The sequence below is a fragment of the Oncorhynchus tshawytscha genome, linkage group LG21 (genome assembly GCF_018296145.1).
Source record: "Oncorhynchus tshawytscha isolate Ot180627B linkage group LG21, Otsh_v2.0, whole genome shotgun sequence".
NCBI classification, from domain to species: domain Eukaryota; kingdom Metazoa; phylum Chordata; class Actinopteri; order Salmoniformes; family Salmonidae; genus Oncorhynchus; species Oncorhynchus tshawytscha.
The window spans coordinates 2,674,485-2,694,215 of NC_056449.1; the positions used below are offsets into that span (position 1 = coordinate 2,674,485).

At 42.1% G+C, this 19,731-nt stretch overlaps 1 protein-coding gene across 1 annotated transcript in view; it reads left to right on the forward strand.

The window, feature by feature from the left end:
* The window catches only part of LOC112220703 (X-linked interleukin-1 receptor accessory protein-like 2), a 324,138-nt gene that overhangs the window by 259,471 nt on the left and 44,936 nt on the right, over positions 1-19,731 (forward strand). The window contains exon 6 of the mRNA XM_042302865.1: positions 2,911-2,985. Within this exon, the coding sequence (XP_042158799.1) occupies positions 2,911-2,985 (75 nt within the window). The remainder of the gene's footprint in view (positions 1-2,910; positions 2,986-19,731) is intronic.

The following is a 19,731-nucleotide window of genomic DNA, read 5'->3' on the forward strand; positions in this document are numbered from 1 at the left end:
TATGTACAGAACATTCCCATACCATAGCCACACTGTGTTGATATGTACAGAACATTCCCATACCATAGCCACACTGTGTTGATATGTACAGAACATTCCCATACCATAGCCACACTGTGTTGATATGTACAGAACATTCCCATACCATAGCCACACTGTGTTGATATGTACAGAACATTCCCATACCATAGCCACACTGTGTTGATATGTACAGAACATTCCCATACCATAGCCACACTGTGTTGATATGTACAGAACATTCCCATACCATAGCCACACTGTGTTGATATGTACACAACATTCCCAACCATACCATAGCCACACTGTGTTGATATGTACAGAACATTCCCATACCATAGCCACACTGTGTTGATATGTACAGAACATTCCCATACCATAGCCACACTGTGTTGATATGTACAGAACATTCCCATACCATAGCCACACTGTGTTGATATGTACAGAACATTCCCATACCATAGCCACACTGTGTTGATATGTACAGAACATTCCCATACCATAGCCACACTGTGTTGATATGTACAGAACATTCCCATACCATAGCCACACTGATATGTACAGAACATTCCCATACCATGCCACACTGTGTTGATATGTACAGAACATTCCCATACCATAGCCACACTGTGTTGATATGTACAGAACATTCCCATACCATAGCCACACTGTGTTGATATGTACAAAACATTCCCATACCATAGCCACACTGTGTTGATATGTACAGAACATTCCCATACCATAGCCACACTGTGTTGATATGTACAGAACATTCCCATACCATAGCCACACTGTGTTGATATGTACAGAACATTCCCATACCATAGCCACACTGTGTTGATATGTACAGAACATTCCCATACCATAGCCACACTGTGTTGATATGTACAGAACATTCCCATACCATAGCCACACTGTGTTGATATGTACAGAACATTCCCATACCATAGCCACACTGTGTTGATATGTACAGAACATTCCCATACCATAGCCACACTGTGTTGATATGTACAAAACATTCCCATACCATAGCCACACTGTGTTGATATGTACAGAACATTCCCATACCATAGCCACACTGTGTTGATATGTACAGAACATTCCCATACCATAGCCACACTGTGTTGATATGTACAGAACATTCCCATACCATAGCCACACTGTGTTGATATGTACAGAACATTCCCATACCATAGCCACACTGTGTTGATATGTACAGAACATTCCCATACCATAGCCACACTGTGTTTGATGTGTTCCCTTTGAGGAGTATTATCAATAAGGCCTAAGCATGGCAACATACAAAATGTTAATACTTAATTTGTGTGTCCAAGTGAGTGTTATCTCTCTCTCTATGGAGAGAGGGCCCCTGAGCTGAGGGGGCTGCTCTCTCGGGAGCAAGGTGGTGCCGCAGATAGGGGTCCGGCCGTAGGTGACCTACAGGGGCTGCAAAGGGGCCGGGAAGGGTCGCCACCCATCGAGGGTGGTCCTGCCGGGTGGAGAATATTAAGTGGCTGTGGGTCTGCAGGCGTGTGGGCTCTCTCTGGCTCCTTGCTTGACAAGAATGATAGCTTTCATTTGCATGCTAAAGCTCCAGCTGTCCCCCCAAGATGGATGAGGGGTCCCAGCTTCATCCCTCACTCCCGCTACCGCCGCTCCTCATACAATGGAGAGAAAATTAAGTGGGGGCCAAAAAGATAAAAATGTTCATAACATACAATTTTCTTCTCTCTCCTTGAATTGAAGGTTGCTCTGAGGGTTTTGGCCCCTTTTCTCCCGGTGAATGGGCAGAGTAAACTGTGCACTGCCAGATATGCAGAACAAACTAACCTCATTGCTGTTTATATCATTAGTGTTTGTGTATACAGTGAATGCAGTGTCAATATTTTCGCTGACTCTGCACATTATATTCATTATGACCATTTTTATGTACAGGGCAACTGCAATTTGAACTTTTCACGCAGCAAGTTTGTCTTGTATTGTACAAGGATTACATTCGTAGATAATATTCTGACCGTTAGAAAATGGCTTGGAAAGTTCCGAATGATTCTTTTTAACAAGTTGGTTTCTTTATGTTGGCTTTAATGCTCTAGAAAAATAGATTATGCAGCTAAATACAAAGCAAACAAGCATTTTAAAACTCACAGATATAATGAGCGTGTCAGGCAGTTCTAGCACCAATACAGTTCTATCCAAGTGTGTCTCTCAAACTGTAAACATGAAAGCTTGCTGCTGCGATGTTTTCCTTCAAATATAGCTAGCCCTATACCACAAAGTTCTCTCACTCATGTGTGCACCCAGCTTTTAAATACTGTGTCGGCTTTAATTTACCTTTGTCAGGATATTCTAAAGCACAGAAACCACTTCACCACTCTTAACTAAACTCCAGGAGATCAAATACTTTCAGTGTTTTTAGAGCATATCTCTAGATGATTTTATGTAATTAATCTACCGAGTTTTTACATGATCAAAGTGGCCCACGATTATTCAGCTCACTTCTGTATCCCACACTCTGCTAACTGTCCCGGTAATACACGTCTCTTGAGGTCTGAAGTGGTTCTAATTTACACATTTCCCCTTTCTAGTGTCCTCAAACTGAAATAGTGTGTGTGCGTGCATCTGCATTTTAGAATGATACAACTCAGCACTCCTCAGCAAATTGCTGGTGTCCCCACAAGCTAACTGATTACAGTATATAATATAATGATATTTGTAAATGATGTTTGTGGAAGAGTTATGCCGGCACTGAAACAGCTCCATTCTATTTGCATGGATTACTGATCCTCTCAACATCGCTCAGTATGAGAAGCTGTGTAATCGCCTACACAACAATATGTTTATTTTCCCCCTACTGTCTGTCCTATCTCTCAATGTGTGCTTGTTCTTTTACAGCTCTCCTCACAACCAGACCCCCGAAGGTCCTGTTCCCCACTGAGAGACAGGCCAGTGTTATAGATGTCCAACCGGGTAAGTCTTCCCCATGGGAGCCAGTGCTAACGGTCTCCTCTCCATAGAGCAGACAAGTGTAATTATAGACTGCAATAGTCAGGGGCTCCTTGCTGCTTTCTCTCCAACCGGGCTGGCCTGTTCTTCAAAATGCATTTTACTGCAGTGCCTTTTGGATGGGGATACATTGCCATTGCTGTGTCAATATATAGTTTTGGAGCTCTGTTTGTTGGAATGTCCTCTACTGTACAGCAGCAGAGTGATCACCAACACTGCATTCTAATGCCTGAGTCAACCCCATTAAAAAGTGTTGCTGCAATCAGCCAAATATGCCTGAGGGGGCATTTGCAATACATACATCTGGGGGCTAAGAGAAAGTATAACACACAAGGCAGGCAAATGTTCAGAGAGATCAAAACAGAACACAGCATTACCACTGGCATGCAGTATTCCCCTGACCCTTGTTTCCATATTTAATTATGAGCTTGTTCTAACCTGGGGGAGGTGCCCGGCCGTAGCCTCTCAGCTCATTCTCCTGCACCTTGTACAATGTAGGCTAGAACATTGTCACACCCTGGTCTTAGTATTTTGTGTTTTCTTTATTATTTTGGTCAGGCCAGGGTGTGACATGGGTTATTTATGTGGTGTGTTTTGTCTAGAGTTTTTTTGTAGGTTATGGGATTGTGGTTAGTGGGGTTGTCTAGAAAAGTCTATGGTTGCCTGGAGTGGTCCTCAATCAGAGGCAGGTGTTTATCGTTGTCTCTGATTGGGAACCATATTTAGGCAGCCATATTCTTTGAGTGTTTCGTGGGTGATTGTTCCTGTCTCTGTGTTTGTTTGCACCAGATAGGGCTGTTTTGGTTTTTTCACGTTACGTTGAGTGTTTTTGTATTGTTCGTTATATTCTTTATTAAAGATGTATCGAGATAACCACGCTGCATTTTGGTCCTCCTCTCCTTCGACACAAGAAAACCGTAACAAACATTTTAATAAAAGGGCCAAAATCCACTGTTATCAGTGTGAAACAACACAATTCTTTCAAATGTGTGTCCATACAATGATTGTGTCAAAATTACACTTAATTTAAAACATTTTACCGGAACGTTTCAACCACATATTCATACTACAATGTGCTTTCGGCACTTACCATGTAAAAAGCCCTGCCTGCGAGATATACAAGCACTCTTCAAATCTTATTCTGGAGCTCAGGACCAGTTGACAATAACAAAACAAGTGCGAGGAAGGCATATTTAAGCTGTCAAGTTGGGGTAAATTATAGGCCATTATTCCACATGCATCAACACAGAGACTGGGAGGAGACAGCTGAAGAGATGGAGTTTCCGAGCTCCTGCAGAGCCAAGGAGATGTCGTTGTCTTCTTCTTCTCCTCCTCCTTCCTCTTCTTCACTGTTCAGTATTTAAATAATACACTTCACCTAACAACTGGCTCCGATATGATGGGTTGGCTTAGCACTCTACTACCTTGTGCAGTGTTCACATTCACTTCTGCCATATTGTGAACACTATTCAGTTCTACTACATTGTTGCATGTCATTTTACGGTTTCCATGAGAAGTTACTTCATTTGGACTTTTGTTAGCCTTGCTTTACAGATACAGTAATTGTATACTCTGCTCTAGGCCAAGGTGTTCTGTGGGTGATTGGCACTTGGTACACCAATTACACTCATTGTTCAGTAGTCTTGCTAGACGAAAACAGGCTGAATCCAAGCTGTTTTACAAATGATGTGTATTTTTCCCAGTTTAAGAACAACCCTGTTACCCAATCAGTGCATAATAGCTTTCTGGATAACACACAAACTGGACCTTATTTGCCTTGCTTTACAACCCCAGGACATTTATTGCAGTTCTTCCTATGGAATAAATATCTTTACTGCTTTGCCATTCTCAATCGTTACCTTTCTCTACGCGGTTATTATATTTCTGATAGGATGAAGAGTCGGGCAGCCCCAACCCAATTAAACTTAATAGAGTGAGCAGTCTGTATAACACAGCATAAATCTCTCTCATCCAGCAAGCCCCCTGCGCCCTACAATGGATGTCACACCTTCTGTCACAGGCATTGCATCCATGCGCATCAGGATTTATCGAGTGCCTGGGCGTCTGGAGAAAGAACCCCTAACTACGCCTGATACAGGAAAAATAAATATCTCTGTCAGGGTGTGTGTGTGGTGGGCGTTTTCTCCAAAGGCATTGCCATATGGGTGAACGCACTGTATGCTAAGAATTGTTCGTGAAGTGTAAACACAACTTCCTCCTACAATATTGTCAATTTCTCTTATGTTGTTGTTGTTTTTGTAACCAACAGCAATGATGGGTACAAGGATTTCATATCGACGTTATGTATTTGATATGAAAAAAGGCCTTTTTATGTTAAGATGTTTGTTTGAATGATGAATAGATAGGGAACAGGGAATGGTCTGGGCTGCTTGAAGGAGAGAAAGTATAAACCTTGGGTGTTGCTAAAGTAATGTCTTTCTCAAGGATCCATTCTCCCTCTGAAGCTAAGGAACTGGTCATTTGTACTGAAATAGGCACCCTAATAACAAAAAGATATTTACAGCTTTGTGAGCCATGACTATAGCCAGTCTTGTTGTCATTGTTGCTTTATCTGCAACAACAAAAAAGTAGGAAGAGTGACACTATCTCTAACTGACATACAGTTTTGTTATACTTATAGACTAACAAATATTGAGAGTGTTGAAATTAACAAAAACTGGAATAAATATGGATGTAGATTTGATCAACCTGTCCCTTACCATTACACCTTGTAATCCATATAAAACATTTATGACGTGAATGTGAATATGCTTATGGCTCAAGAGACCTAACAGATTGAATTAAGTCCTTCTATATGATATCCAATCCGCATCTCATCAAATTAAATGTGAGCTGTTAACTGCTCCTCCTCAAATGGGCAAAACAGCAGCGTCCCCTGAAAAAGGAAAGGGCTCCTTGACAAGAACCTGTAGCCCCACAAAATTGGTAATTAATTGTTGTGCGGCAGGCACTGTGGTGAGTTCTGGAGGCTGGACCATTAGGCCACAGCTGTCAGTGTTTATTAGCTGAGGAGACGCTAAGTGCAGAGAAGATTTAATAGCTCCATGGAAATCAGCTCCCCCGTACCCTTTACACGAGAAGGGCCTATTATTAGCCACAGGGCGCCTGATTAGCCGCCGGAGCATCTGAGAGGAGTGACACGATAAAGGAGAGGACCAAGGAGAGGAGAGCGTTGCGCCGCTGTGTCTCTGCTCTGTCTGTGGTTCTGCCTACTCTTCATGGACAGCCCCACGCCACGAAGGCTTTTCCAGCAGAGGAGGAGGAGAGGAGAGGCCATATTAAGACAGAACGCCTGAGAGTACACTGAGGCTCCTGGCTAGATGGATACACTGCAGGAGGAGGGTGGGGGGGTATTGTTAGCACGATGTTCCAGGAAAGCACATTATTCATCTCAAAAAGTGCCTATTTTTTGTGCATTACTGTCATATCATGAGCAAAATCCTCATACTGTATATAGATGTAGGATCTTAATTTGACTAAAAAATATTTATCCTGCAGCAACAGAAAATGTGAATTATTGTGTGGATTAAAATGAATGGACCTTTTTGTAGGGGCAGATACATTTTTAGTTAGGGCAAATCAAGTCAAATAAAATAAAAGTGCAAATTACCAACTTTAGAAGCATTTTTAAACTTAGAATACATTACAAGTTTGCATTTCCTGCAACAACAGGATGATCAAATTAAGATCCTACATCTGTAGTTTGTCTTGACCTCAGGTGTGCAATAACCCAAAATGGCAGACCATAAATACCACTGTTGAATGAACGCCACATTCCCACATATTCACCTTGATCTAATCACAGGGTCGGTGACAAACGGGCAGTGTCATCCTCACGTAGGCCAATCCAATTATGTGAATGCATTCAGTTCCCCCACAGTGCACCAAGCATGGCTCCAGCATCTCCTGCTTCTGCTTGGCTCTTCAGTTTCTTGGAATTTGTGACACATAGGAAGACAAATATGTCTCTGTAATGCGGAGGGGTGGATTGGCACTCCATCAGTGTCTGGGTATTTATGCTTGATATAAATATCCAGAGAGTGACAGGAAACAGAGTTGGAGGCCCATCCCGTTGAGCGCAGAGAGAGCTGGGTGTCAGAATGATAGAGTAACGGCAGAGCGATTGCGCTCTGTGTAGGAACATATCTCTCTCACTATAATTTGTCATCAGAGTTGGTTGCAAGACTCATAAATATGTTAATTAGCTGTGTTTGCAACCTTGAGTGAGGGAGAGAGGGGGAGAGTAAGAGGAGGAGAGGAGTCAGTGGGGTGGGGTACAGAATCCCGCTGTGTGTTGTGTGTATCTGAGAACTACGGAATCAAGTTGTAATACTTAACATTGATCAAACGCAGAGTATTATGGCAGTAGGAAAAGCTTTGTCTTCAGCTTATTGTTTTATGATGTGTTCGCTGTGTGTTTATTCCCATGCTTACACTGTACGCCCCATACAGTATGTAGTACACATTTATAAAGGTCTTAGCTTCTGGCAGTAGGTCATTCTACCTCTTCTTGGAGCTGAAGTACATTAACAGAACATAATATTAAGAAACATTCATTCCTTTGACACAACTCTCAGAATAAAAAGGAAGCTAATTTGTGATGGTTTGTTAGAGCAATGATGTACTTTTAATGCCAGGTTACCTTTGAAGTTGCTATATATGGCATATTTACTTTATTTGTTTCAAACAATGTGTATAGTACACAGTAGTATATGATTTACAGTACCAATCAAAAGTTTGGACACACCTAACTCATTCAAGGGTTTTTCTTTATTTTTACTATTTTCTACATTGTAGAATAATAGTGAATACATCAAAACTATGAAATAACACATTTGGAATCATGTAGTAACCAAAAAAGTGTTATACAAATCCAATTATATTTTTGATTTTAGATTCTTTAAAGTAGCCACCCTTTGCCTTGATGACAGTGTTGCACACTCTTGGAATTCTGTCAAACAGCTTCACCGGGAATGCTTTTCCAAAAGTCTTGAAGGAGTTCCCACATATGCTGAGCACTTGTTGGCTGCTTTTCCTTCACTCTGTGGTCGAACTAATCCCTAACCATCTCAATTGGGTTGAGGTCGGGTGATTGTGGAGGCCAGGTCATCTGATGCAGCACTCCATCACTCCTTGAATTCTAAATAAATTACTGACAGTGTCACCAGCATAGCACCCCCACACCTTCTCATACGTCCACCTACTCTGCGTCTCACAAAGACACGCCGGTTGGAACCAAAAATCTCAAATTAGGACTCATCAGACCCAAGAACAGATTTTCACCGTTCTAATGTCCATTGCCCGTGTTTCTTGGTCCAAGCAAGTCTCTTCTTCGTATTGGTATCCTTTGGTAGAGGTTTCTTTGCAGCAATTCAACCATGAAGGCCTGATTCACACAGTCTCCTCTGAACAGTTGATGTTGGGATGTGTCTGTTACTTGAACTCTGTGAAGCATTTATTTGGGCTGCAATTTCTGAGGCTGGTACCTCTAATGAACTTATCCTCTGCAGTAGAAGTAACTCTGGGTCTTCCTTTCCTGTGGCGGTTCTCATGAGAGCTAGTTTCATCAGAACGCTTGATGGTTATTGCGACTGCACTTGAAGAAACTTTCAAAGTTCTTAGAATTTTCCGGATTGACTGACCTTCACTTCTTAAAGTAATGGACTGCCGTTTCTCTTTGCTTTTTTGAGCTGTTCTTGCCATGATATGGATTTGGTCTTTTCCCGAAATAGGGCTATCTTCTGTATACCACCCCTACCTTGTCACAACATAACTGATTGGCTCAAACGCATTAAGAAGGAAAGAAATTCCACAAATTAACTTTTAACAAGGCACACACCTGTTAATTGAAATGCATTCCAAAGCTGTCATCAAGGCAAATGGTGGCTTCTTTGAAGAATGTCAAATATAACATGTATTTTGATTTGTTTAACACTTTTTTGGTTACTACATGATTCCATATGTGTTGTTTCATAGTTTTGATGTCTTCACTATTATTCTACATTGTAGAAAATAGTAAAAATAAAGATAAACCCTGGAATGAGTTGGTGTGTCCAAACTTTTGACTGGTACTGTATATCAAATATGTATGAGTATAAAACATTTTACCAAGCCAAGAAAGAACAAAGACAGTGATCATCATGCACGTTTCATTCCAAAATCCACATTTGCAATTTCCGTTCTGCCATTTCGCTGATCCTTTTGTTCTGTTTTGTTCTCAATTTTCATGTCATTCTGTTTCCCAAAATATACTTGCCAATAAAACTGTCACTTGTGATTGTTTCAGAAAGGTCTGCAGATTTTTTTGTTGACAATAACAAGGTAGGAAGGCAGGGGGAATGACCAACTGGATATCACAGTGTCATTCTAATTGCAGGGGGAATATTTCTTGATCTTTTTATAATTAAAGATTGCCAATCTGGTGTACAAAAGCCCAAGGAGGTCCCATTCCTCATGACTCGTTACTAGTTAGTCAAAGATTAACTTGACATGGCAGTTTGCTAACATTGATCAAACGAAATATGATAGTCCTCAAAATATAGAGCAGATAGCCTACTGGCCATGATCATAGTCCATAATGGTTGAGTGTGAACCTCAAACTAGCAAATGAACCTCAAACCTCGTTTCAGTCAGAATTAACTTCCTTTTCGTCCGTAATTAAGCCACTGTCTTCAAAGCCTTGATAAAGACAGTAATTACCCTGTTAACATCAGAAAAACGGAATTATTTGGTATCCTATATAAATGTTTTTCTTCTGGTTGCTAGACCACATCGCCAGGCTAGGCTTGGCTCTCTCTGTGTCTGTTGTTAGCATGCAGATGCACAAGTCAGATCATCAGTAGTAAAATAATAATAAAGGCAGCTAATTAGTGGTATAATGACTTGTCCTTGACAGGAGCTTCTCTCCTCTCCTCTGCAGCACAGAGAGCAGCCATGAGAGCTCTATTAGGGATGTGTATAGAAGTCCAACCTTCCAAGTCCTTTCATGTTGCGTGTGCTGCCTGCTAAGTATACAGCCGCTCATCTAGAGTGCGGAGGCGGTAGTGTGTGTTGTGTATGGATGGGAGATAGCTAGCTATCACAGTCATTGACATGGGGTAAATGATCTTGTGAAAATCACCTCTGTGGACAGATATTTTGAAATTCCCTGCTGTCTTTTATCAGTTTGATACAGCACACATAGTACTGTCTTGAGACCAGATATCATATTCATTATGTACCATGTTGTCTATGAATATGTTTAGTACTAATTTATCTTCCCGTTTAACTAGTTCAACAATGTTTTTATGTCGATTAGTGCCATTAACCTCTTGACACGTGCAGATGTGTCTAAATCAGACCCTCGTCCCACCTCATTCTATCCCTCTCACCCCACCACAAACACACACACCACTTCTCTGGAACTCAGTTTGCGATGCATCTGGCCTCAAAAACCAGTCCAACTATAAAGCAAATCATAATGCAAGCACCAGGGATGAGGGTGTGAGCATGTGGGTCGGGGCAGATGAGATGTGTGCGTCTGTAAGTTGATGTTCTTATGTGTATGACTGTATCTGGCTGATTTAAAAATGTTAAAAAATGAAAATAAATATAGGACCAGGGTCACTCACCATCCCCCAGGTCCCCTATCTACAGAGGAAAATCTGTCCCAAATTGTCAAACACCCTATCGGTCTAACTCTATCCTGTGCTGAAAAGAACTGAGATAATGGAATGGAATTTACCTCTCTCTGTCACCCTGTGGGAAAGGAATCAACTTTTTGGTCACTGTTCCAGAGAGTAAGTGGATATTAAATAAAAACGGTTGGCGCTAAGGGAATGGGCACTGGGCTGGTCCTGGGGTCAAAGGTAACCCTGTGGCATGGCCAGAGTACCAGAAACAGGAAGCTAGCCTCTGTATTAACACACACATCCCTCTATAGGCTGCAGGGAGCTAGGTTACATCACAGCACAGCGCAGGCCAGGTGACACATCCACCTGACAGGCCAGTGCATTGCAGCAGTTGATTGTGCTGCTCCAACAGCTCCCTTTGAAAGGACGACAAGTGAAATGAAAATGTCAAGCCATTTGCACGGTTTGTTTCACAACACATTTATGCCTATCACAGGTGTTCTTTTAAAATGCAAATGCTGACCGTTTTTTTTTTACATTGAAAGCTGCAGAAAAGGCTCTTTGTGCCTAGCCTAGTCATGAATAAATCCCTTATTGAAATTGCATGATACCTTTTGCCTTGAATCTGTAGTACTAGGAAGTCTTTACAAGGATATGGCACGAGATGAACGCTCAAAGACCCCCTTTTAGCGTTCATCCAGACTCATTTGTTGCTCTCTGATGATAGGGTGAAATTAGATATGTGTATGTATTGGGCAGGACCAAATATACTTGTTATTGTGGACTGCAGGTCTGGCAGGCTTATCCAGTTATCAGTGTGTGTGAAGTCAAATTCAACATACTGCTGTGGATGAGGAGCTTGTGTGCCCTTTTAAGGCCTAATGTTAATGACCTTTCTGTGAGCTCTGCGGTACAGCATGACACGTAGCTACGGTATCCACAGGCAACGTTACAAAATATATTTTTTAATCATACAGAACTTTACAGAATGTGTGAGAAAAAAATGCTTAAAAAAAAACTAGTACTGTGGTAACAAACCCATATTTTTCCTAAAGGTTTGAATTAATCAGTATCCGCATTATGTGATTATTTTTTTTACATTGAAGCTTTGACTACATTTTGACATCTCACCAAGACTATGCCAAGTCACCAACTAATCAGTTATATACTGTACAGCTAGCTTCATGTATGACCTCTAGTGGTGTCAGTGTGTGGTCTGGTTGTTTTTACGCTTTAAGAATTGTGGCACTCATGATAGCGATGGGACGTTCAGCTCTTTTTACTGACTCAGACCTTTTCGACTCGTTCAGTCAAATGAACGAATCTTTCGACTAATTTCGTTAATTTGAGTCAGTAATGCCCGGAGCACGCAGGACCTCCTACCGGCTAACGATGAACTGAAAACTCGAAATAGTCATCATTCTACAAGCCTCTAGTTCACATGTCGGTCACCATAAGGGGCTTTTTGGAGCTGTCATTTGTGAGTGAGACTTGTGAAAGTGTGTATGTTTTGGTTCTACAAAGCTGTGTCCATCATAACATTCAATACAATGTGCATTTGTCAATAGCTAAGCATACAAATAAGAGCATTTCTTGGTACACTCTTAGAAAAAAAGGTGCTATCTAGAACCTTAAATGGTTCTTTAGCTGTCCCCAAAGGAAAACCCTTTTGAAAAGCCCTTTTGGGTTGCAGGTCGAACCTTTTGGGGTTCCATGTAGAACCCAGAGGTGATTTTAAAGGGTTCTTTGGCTGCACCCAAGGAAAATCCTTTTGAAAAACCCTTTTTGGTTGCAGGCCGAACCCTTTTGGGTTCCATGTAGAACCCAGCGTTCTACATGGAACCCAAAAGGGTTCCACCTGGAACCAAAAATGGTTCTACCTGGAACCAAAAATGTTCTCCTATGGGGACAGCCTGAAGAACCCTTTTGGAACCCTTTTCTCTAAGAGTGTACATTTGAAACGAGGTCTAGTTGTGGCCACAAACGGACTAGATTGTGAATGACTCTTGGCGGAATGCATTGCTTGACTGCCATGAGGGTGATAAGCACAATATTATATGAAAACTGCAGCACCCTAAACGATTCGTTCCGAAGTTCGAGTTTGTTGAGGATAAACTGTATGTTTTGGTTTTACAAAGCTGTGTCCATCATAACATTCAACAATCAATTAATTGCATTCATTCTTGCACCATGCGATCAATTATCAGTTCTGAACATGTATTTTTCTTCTCTATGCTAACTGCAGCATGATCTATTTTGCATATATGACAGACAGTTGTTGCTCAGAGCACTTCTCCTGAGTCAACGGAGGAGCACGTATTAATCCTGCTGTAGAATTCATTGCGGCCAGCAGGTCAAACGAATGACTAAAATGAACGAGTCACTCAGAAAAGGAATCATGGCTCTCAAGTCAGTAAAAAGAATGATTCAAAAAGAATGAGTCGTTAACGAACTGCATAGCACTAGTTCAGGAGTGAACGTTTAGAGGAGAAGGTCAGGTGTGTTCTGTTTCGACAGATGTGACCTCGATGGGGCAGTTTTGTGTAACGTGCGGTAACCACAAATGTTCTTTCCATAGATCATGTCTGACATAAACAATGAGTACTTTGTGGCATAAACCGTTCCTAATGAAAGGTGCATGTCACCTTTCGCATCTCTGACCTGGAAAGGTACTCTTGTGTGAGTGTATTTGATATATATTCATATTTGTTGTTGAGGGGTTTGTGTGTTTATCTATTCCCAACAGAGACGATGGATCATGTTTGAAGCAGTAATATAGTGGTATGAAAACACCATAGTATAATCTCACAGTTGCTTATGCAACATTGATTTTGAATGAATAGCTCACACATGCAGTGCACTCTCCTTTTTCAGCACATGGCAGGGACCCTATCAAAGTTTAAAACTCTAATTCCGCACCAATCTCTTCCAAAACCAAAGGAAATTGAGTGAAATTAGATTTGTATTAAAATGAAATCCCTGGCAGGCCCCTAGGAGGCTCATGATGTGATTGTGAATAGGAAGATTAGTATTGACCCAATGTGTTCAGAATGTCACCTCTGAACTTCAGACAGCCACAGAATAGTTTTAATTCTAGATTGCCACATGGAATTTTGACCTAAATCCGCCCCTCTTTTCAGTCAGGATAGTTTGAAGGTTAATTCATACAGATCTGCATTGCCCTGTTCCCTCTCTCTCTCACTTCCACTGTCAGACCTGTACTTCTGACATACATTTCCATGAAGTAAGTCTCTCTGGAGTCAACCTGAGGTCAAGGAGTTTCTCAGTACTTACTGTTGGGTCCAATAAGTGCAGTCTGACCATTCCATACTGTACATCTTTACAAAGTGACATGTTTTGTCTTGTTTCTTGCACCACTTGTCCCCTGCATTCATAGACTGGATATACCAGACAATAATGGAGGACAGAAGCTTCTATTACCCTGCAGTGGTCAGACCTGATGAGAGTTGTCAATCAACCACTGCTACCCAATAAAATCTCTTTGCCCTCCATCTGTTGCAGTCCTATAGCTATTCTAAGTTTATGCCCTAGTTTCCTTACTCACTCTATCTCATAATTATGATTCTATAGTGACACCCCAGTCGTGACTCATGCTGTATCAAGATATACACTGGTCGTCGCAGTGGTGGCACAGGGCTACTCATTTCTCCTAGGTGGAGATTTTCTCTTTTCTCCCTCTTTCACCTGTCCATCTCCTCATTTGAATTCCATGCTGTCACTGTCACTTGTCCACTCATTGTTGTCATCTATCGCCCACCATGTGCCCTTAGAGAGTTCCTCAATGAGCTTTGACAGCTTCGTAAGCTCATTTCCTGATGATGGCTCACTGCTCTTCATACTTGGTGACTTCAACCTCCTGACTTCTGCCTTCGAATAATTTCTTTCCCTCCTTGTCTCTTTTGACCTCACACTTTCCCAATCCCCTCCGACTCACAAGGCAGGAAATATGCTTGACCTCATCTTTACTAGAGGCTGTTTGCCTACTAATCTCACTGCAATCCCCCTCCTGGTCTCTGATCACTATTTTGTTTCCTTTTCTGTCTCCCTTTCCTCCAACCCTAGCCACTCAGCCCCTACCCAAATGGTCATGCGCCATCTCAATCTTCGCTCTCTCCCACTATCTCCTCTTCTATCCTATCATCTCTCCCTTCTGCTAAATCCTTCTTTCTCCTGCCTCCCTTTTCTGCCTCTTCAACCCTACTCTCCTCCCTTTACGCATCCTATGACTCTCACTGTCGGCCCTCCCCTCCTTTTCCATGGGTGAGTGACTCATTGCGAGCTTACAGGGCTGCAGGCACCTATCAGAGGACCTATCATCCTTCCACTCCTTCCTCTCTACCTTCTTTTCCTCTATATCTTCTGCGAAAGCCACTTTCTATCACTCTAAATGGCAAGCTTCTGCCTCTAACCCCAGGCAACTCTTTTTCACCTTTTCCTCTCTTCTTAGTCCTCCACACCCTCCCTCCTTCCTCTCTGTGAACGACTTTGTCAACCACCTTGAAAAGAAGGTTGATGACATCTGCTTCCCATTCATTCAGCCTATTGAGTCCACTGGTTCCATTCACACAGAACTACCCTACACCTTGACCTCTCCAGATGAAATCTTGCGACTAGTGAGGACCGGCCCTCCGAAAACCTGCCCACCCAACCCCATCCTCTCCTCCCTTCTCCAGACCATTTCTGGAGACCTTCTCCAATTCCTCACTTCCCTCATCAACTCATCCCTGACTACTGGCTGTCTCCCTTCTGACCTAAAAATCTCAGAGTCGGTCCCCTCCTCAAGAAACTAACACTCGACTCCTGTAACGTCAAAAACTACAGACTAGTATCCCTTGATATCGCTGACTAACTCTCTCGCAATCTCTCTCAGAACGACCTTCTTGACCCTAACCATTCATGTTTCAAGATGGGTCACTCAACCGAGACTGCTCATCTCTGTGTCACAGAGGCTTTCCTCACTGCCAAAGCTGACTCTCTGACTCTGCCTTCGACACCGTGAACCATCTGATCCTCCTCTCCACCCTCTCATGGATGGGCGTCTCACTTTTGGATTGCATCCTCCTTGCAGGCCGCTCCAACCAGGTTTAATTGAGAGGATCTGTGTCTGCACCACATACTCCCATGACTTGTGTCCCCCAGGGCTCGGTTGTAGGCCCTCTCCTCTTCTCTCTAGACAGCAGGGCACTCTGCTTCGTCATATCCTGACATGGTCTTTCCTATCATTGTTATTCGGATGACACTCAAATACTTTTCTCTAAACCCCCTTCTGACAGCTAGTTGGTGACATGCATCTCTATGTGCCTGGCTGATATCTCAGCTTTGATGTGGGCCCACCACATCATGCTCAACCTAGACAAGATAGAGCTACTCAAGATGGAGTTGTCAACTCCACAGTGTCTGCCTCCCAGAGATCAAAGAACCTTGGTGTGACCCTGGACAACATCCTGTCGTCCTCTGCAAGCATCAAGGCAGTGACTCACTCCTGCAGGTTCATGCTCTAAAACATCCGTAGAGTACGACCCTACTTCACACAGGAAGTGGCACAGGTCCTAATCCAGGCCTTTGTCATCTCCCGTCTGGACTACTGCAACTCACCGTTGGCTGGGCTCCCCGATTGTGCCATCAAACCTCTGCAATTTATTCAGAATGCTGCAGCCCGCCTGGTGTTCAAACTTCCCAAGTTCTCCCATGTCACCCTGCTCCTCCGCACATTCCACTGGCTTCCAGTCAAAGCTCGCTTCCACTACTGCTTACAGAGCAGCAAGAGGAACTGCCCCGCCATACCTTCAAGGGATGCTCAAACCCTACACCCAAAACCGAGCCCTCCGTTCTGCCAGCTCTGGTGTCTTGGCCCTTCCACCCATATGCGAGTGCAGCTCCCGCTCAGCCTAGTCCAAGCTCATCTCTGTCCTGTAACCCCAATGGCGGAACCAACTTCCCCCTAAAGGTAGGACAGCAGAGTCCCTGCCCATCTTTAAAAAACATCTGAAACCCTACCCCTTCAAAGAGTATCTTAAATTATCACACAGCACCCACCCCTCGCACCCCCTTCTCACAGCAACCTCTAACACTCTCACTTGACTTTTTTTTTTAATGTTCCTTACTAACTCTGATTTTGCTGATAGCTACTTGATTGAGGAAAAATGTACTTACTATGACTTTTTTTGTGGTTGTCCCACCAAGCTATCTTGAATGCAACTGTAAGTTGCTCTAGTTAAGAGTGTCTGCTAAATGACTAAAATGTCAATTTAATACCATTCACAATGATTCTTCATTTTGTTAATCTGGGTAGTTGTGCGTTTGAAATAGCCCAAAAGGCTGGGAAGGTAATTAACCTGTGCACAAATTGGAGATAAGGTTGAATCTAATTTAATATTTTTTTAACGATGGTCATGAACCCCATCATTTTTAAGTTACCCATCAAGTACATGTTAATTAGATGTCTGCCAAGATTGGACTCAACACGGAGATGGTACTGGACTTTATTTAGACCGCATACTGGAACGCTGGAAGTTTTCTAAATATCAACCTCCCACCCATCCTGGTTTAGTTTAACAGATACGAGGAATTGCTCCAAACCATGGCAGCTTAATTTCCTGTTATACAGGATATTGACTGTATCCATTTCCAGAGATAATGAACTGTTGATTATCTGTTCTCTCCTAAAATAGTTTAGGGTGTTTTTGAGGTTCTGGTACCGTACCTTAAGTGTGTGAAACCTCTGAAAAGTATCTTTATTTCAATGGTGTACTTATTTTAATAAGGCCATCTTTGATTAAAAAAAACTCTATGTTTATCCTCTGATCCTGGGTTGATGTTTGCCAATCATGGTAATCAAACAAAGCAATGATATCTGTCTGTTTCTGTAATAAAATAAGCTTGATGTTGGGAGAGATGAAACCCTCCTGCCCACTGACAATAAATAATAAGTCCAGGGAATTAATAATAGCCATACAAATGTCTTGGATTTACTTATAATATGATTAAAGGTTAATCACGTTGTTAAGAGTCCATGTTACCACAATATACAGTTGAAGTCAGAAGTTTACATACACTTAAGTTGGAGGCATTAAAACTAATTTTTCAACCACTCCACAAATTTCTTGTTAACAAACTATAGTTTTAGCAAGTTGGTTAAGATATCTACTTTGTGCTTGACACAAGTCATTTTTCCAACAATTGTTTACAGATGATTATTTCACTGATAATTAACTGTATCACAATTCCAGTGGGTCAGAAGTTCACATTCACTAAGTTGACTGTGCCTTTAAACAGCTTGGAAAATTCCAGAAAATTATGTAATGGCTTTAGAAACTTCTGATAGGTTAATTGACATCATTTGAGTCAATTGGAGGTGTACCTGTGGATGTATTTCAAGGCCTATCTTCAAACTCAGTGCCTCTTTGCTTGACATCATGGGAAAATCAAAAGAAATCAGCCAAGACCTCAGAAAACAAATAGTAGACCTCCACAAGTCTGGTTCAATTTCCAAACACCTGAATGTACAACGTTCATCTGTACAAACAATAGTATGCAAGTATAAACACCATTGGAACACGCAGCCGTCATACCGCTTAGGAAGGAGACGCATTCTGGCTCCTACAGATGAACGTACTTTGGAGTCCAATATTGACATAACCTGAATGGCCGCTCAGCAAGGAAGAAGCCACTGCTCCAAAACCGCCATAAAAAAAGCCAGACTACGCATGGGGACAAAGATCATACTTTTTTGGAGAAATGTCCTCTGGTCTGATGGAAGAAAAATATTACTTTTTGGCCATAATGTCCATCGTTATGTTTGGAGGAAAAAGGGGAAGGCTTGCAAGCCAAAGAACACCATCCCAACCGTGAAGCACAGGGGTGGCAGCATCATGTTGTGGTGGTGCTTTGCTGCAGGAGGGACTGGTGCACTTCACAAAATAGATGGCATCATGAGGTAGGAAAATTATGTGGATATATTGAACCAACATCTCAAGACATCTGTCAGGAAGTTAAAGCTTGGGCGCAAATGGGTCTTCCAAATGGACAATGACCCCAAGCATACTTCCAAAGTTGTGGCAAAATGGCTTAAGGACAACAAAGTCAAGGTATTGGAGTGGCCATCACAAAGCCCTGACTTCAATCCTATAGAAAGTTTGTGGGCAGAACTGAAAAAGTGTGTGCGAGCAAGGAGGCCTACCAACCTGACTCAGTTACACCAGCTCTGTCAGGAGGAATGGGACAAAATTTACCCAACTTATTGTGGGAAGCTTGTGGAAGGCTACCTGAAACGTTTGACCCAAGTTAAACAATTTAAAGGCAATGCTACCAAATACTAATCGAGTGTATGTAAACTTCTGACCCACTGAGGATGTGATGAAAGAAATGAAAGCTGCAATAAATCATTCTCTCTACTATTAATCTGACATTTCACATTCTTAAAATGAAGTGGTGATCCTAACTGACCTAAGACGGGGAATTTTTACTTGGATTAAATGTCAGGAATTGTGAAAAACTGAGTTTAAATGTATTTGGCTAAAGTGTATGTAAACTTCCGACTTCAACTATGTCATGGGTTCATGATATAGAATATGGCGACCGGCACGTTCGGCATGGTGGCAGCACTTTTACTTTGTGTTTGTTTTAAATATCACTGGAAATAATTGCATCTGCAATCTAGATGAAAGAACGGTAAATTCTCAGCAACTTCTCAGTCATGCAAACACTTTTGATGGCATCAAGCACTTCGGATTGGAAAGAATGCTATATACCTTACTTTCATAGCCCCTTGGCACCGACCAAAACGATCATCAAAGCCAGTCTGAAATCTAAAATTAATGGTGGAGATCTTATAACTCTATGCCTTTTCTTATCGGGTGATATCCATCAATGCCCTGGACCTCAGTTTATCACAAACACCATTAAACGGCCTATGCATCCATGCTCCTCTTGCGAACATTGGATAAAGAGTAACAGCAAAGCTTTGGTATGTTTGGAACGCGTGCAGCCACTGGGGAGGGGTTGCTCCATGGTGGCAGAGAGGCCACCGGAGGCAGTGCTGCGGGAAGATGGTAGTGCA